At 34.8% G+C, this 2814-nt stretch overlaps 1 protein-coding gene across 1 annotated transcript; it reads left to right on the plus strand.

The window, feature by feature from the left end:
- Positions 1-776: 776 nt before the first annotated feature.
- cxcl18b (chemokine (C-X-C motif) ligand 18b) lies at positions 777-2395 on the plus strand. The gene is made up of 4 exons (XM_053615588.1): positions 777-935; positions 1196-1316; positions 1526-1627; positions 1948-2395. The coding sequence occupies exons 1-4, from the start codon at positions 869-871 to the stop codon at positions 2051-2053; spliced, it is 396 nt and encodes a 131-aa protein (XP_053471563.1). The 5' UTR covers positions 777-868; the 3' UTR covers positions 2054-2395.
- Positions 2396-2814: the final 419 nt, after the last annotated feature.

Here is a 2814-nt window from a genome sequence, read left to right on the forward strand (position 1 = left end):
TAATTCAATTATAATCAGGTAAAGTACATATTCTAAAAAATAATCCTTAACAGATATTAACTATAAGTGTAATTATTTAAGTAATGCCCACCTCTGACTCTAACTTTAAGAAAAAATTGATTATTTTGGGTTAATTCTAGGGGTCTTTGGATAGTTAAATGTTTTTCACTTTCTGAAAGAGTTCTACTTGGAATCCTGTCTGATTGTGAAGAGATGCAGAGATGAGTGTGCCAATATAAAAGAAATAGAAAATAATGCATAATTAAATAATTAAAACGTTAAATGATTATTTAGATATATCAGCATTTAAAACAAAATGTTAAATAATCTAAGAATAAATAATCTAAAAAATATATATTTAATGTCTGATTTTACTGCTTGTTAAATTATTTCCATATTTAATCTTTTATTTTGCTATTAATTTTTTCTTGTTGTTTGGGAATTTGACCACCAACTTCATACTTGGGATTGTGTTCTGCCTTCTAATTAAGAGTGTCTGTATATAAGCATTTTACCAACTCAATTAATGGTAGTGGAGTAAACTCTTTAAATCCACTAGAACACAGTCATGAACACGGTAATTTCTTGTGCAAAACACATAATCAGCCCCTAAGCCCCCTTGACATCCCCATTTCCCTTCCTATTACTCTCCCTTAATGCATTCCAATCCTACTGAGCATGCCTGGAAATTCCAGTCTAAAAGTATCACTTGTTTTCCAATAAGGGGCGTGCCTCTTGTGGAAATCCCACCACTGGGATATATAAGAGCGAAAGTTGTCCTCTTCTACTCACATTACTGTTACTCACTCTTCAACTAGAGCACTAGACAGCTGGACTTCCATTTCTTTCTTTTTAATCCTGCATTAACATGACTTTTCTAACTCACGCTGTCAGCTTTTTGCTGGTTGTGGTCCTTTGTCTCCAACATAGCGATGGTAAGTCTGCAATGATTTGACTCATTTTGTGTTGAATTTAATATTTGGAATGATTTGGATTTGTTGGCAAATTACCACATATAACTAGAAAAATGTAGCAGTAGATGTGAAAATAATGGTAATCTTATTATGTTGAAATGATTATGCATTTAAAGAAGGCAAGTAAAGAGCATCAATATAAAACAAATTTTGCCTTATAACATGCTATTTAGGTATAGCCTTGCTTCTTGTGTGCATTAATCTGTATCTCTGCCTCACAGCTCAGTCAGTACCGGACAGATGCAGATGTCAGATCACGTCCTCTAAGCCTTCTAGATGGAAAAATATCGACGGGTTCTCCATCACTGCACCAAGATCCCGCTGCAAAGCCACCGAGATCATGTGAGTGTCCTAAAATACTGATAGTTGGAATTGTACTGTATCAGGCATCATATCAGCTTATATTCCTCTTGTGTGTACTGTTTATAACTCTTGTAACTATTGTTACTGGTTAATTTATAGTAGTTTTCATATTTGACTGATTTTAACTATTTGGGCAGAAATGTGGCCACATTGCTAATACAGTATGATTTGTTGTTGCTTGTTTTTAGACTGACACTGAAGACTGTAAATGCAAAGACAAATGAGAAAGAACGACGCTGTATTAGCCCAAATATATATCAGGGCGAATACCTTCAGCAATGCTGGAACAGGTACAGGACATCCTACTTTCAGTTTCTCATTCAGGATTTTGTGTAAAATTGACTTCATGAGAGAGCCTTTATGTCATTTGTACATTTTGGGATCTTTGTGCCTTCTTTAATTTAACACTCCTGATTCAAGAGGGAAGTAACAATAAGTAGTGCATGCTGGGAATAGATTCAACAGAATGCCAAAAAGAGCAAGGTCATAATTAACATGCATGATTTTAGTAGAAACACCTGTTAGTGATGTACCTTTTTGTGTCGTTATAAAAACTTAGCTAATGTTCTTGCATTTACAAAATGTTAAATAACATCTGTTGTTTGAACAGGATAAACAAAGATGGCAGGAGAGCCACTATCAAGATGTCTGAATGTGGAATTTCCAGAAACACTGCAGTAAAAATTGAAAACACAACCACAGTAAGTCAGCAGTGAGTTACTGAAGATTGGTGAAACTCCAGGAATCTTTGTGGTCATGTGACCAACACAATCCAGTGGGAATGCTGACATCCAGCCTCCTTTCAGTGTCTGTCTGTAAACTCCAGCTGGATGACCCGAGGACGATAACGCTTCCATGAACTGTCAAACACAGATGTTTCACAGAAAAGGCTGTTGCAGGATTACAATGAGCACTGAATGTTTTACAGGCCTGAAGTAGGCCATCACTTTAGGCCATCATTTTATTTACTTAGAGCCAGTATTTAAATCGTTATATATTATATTTATTTGTTGTTATTATTAAGTATTTTAAATAAATGTGTGCATTTTGTATCTTAAGTCTCGTGTATGTGTTTCTCTTTCGAAAATCAGCACAAAATGGTAAAAAATTATTCAAAAGTTTGCATGGTTTCAAACAGAAAGTAAACAAACTCAAGCCAAACATGATCAGAGGTCCTAGTTTGCTGGTCATGTGATCCATGTTCATACAGAGGGATTGAGCCCCACCTGCTGATCGCTCTGCAATATTTGACCTGAATATTTGATAACAGTTTTTTTTTTTTTAATTATTAAATTACTCAATGATGAGATCACTAAAATGACAGACTTCATAATTTCCACATGCACATTTGCTTATTTTTTCAATTGCAAGCAACGCATATTATAATAATCACAGGGCGACAAATCAGGAAAATTGATTCATTGTTAAACATCACGGTTCAACCATTGATTACTTTGTGTGATTTGCCTTTGTGGGT

The sequence above is a fragment of the Ictalurus furcatus genome, chromosome 26, assembly GCF_023375685.1.
Source record: "Ictalurus furcatus strain D&B chromosome 26, Billie_1.0, whole genome shotgun sequence".
Classification (NCBI taxonomy): domain Eukaryota; kingdom Metazoa; phylum Chordata; class Actinopteri; order Siluriformes; family Ictaluridae; genus Ictalurus; species Ictalurus furcatus.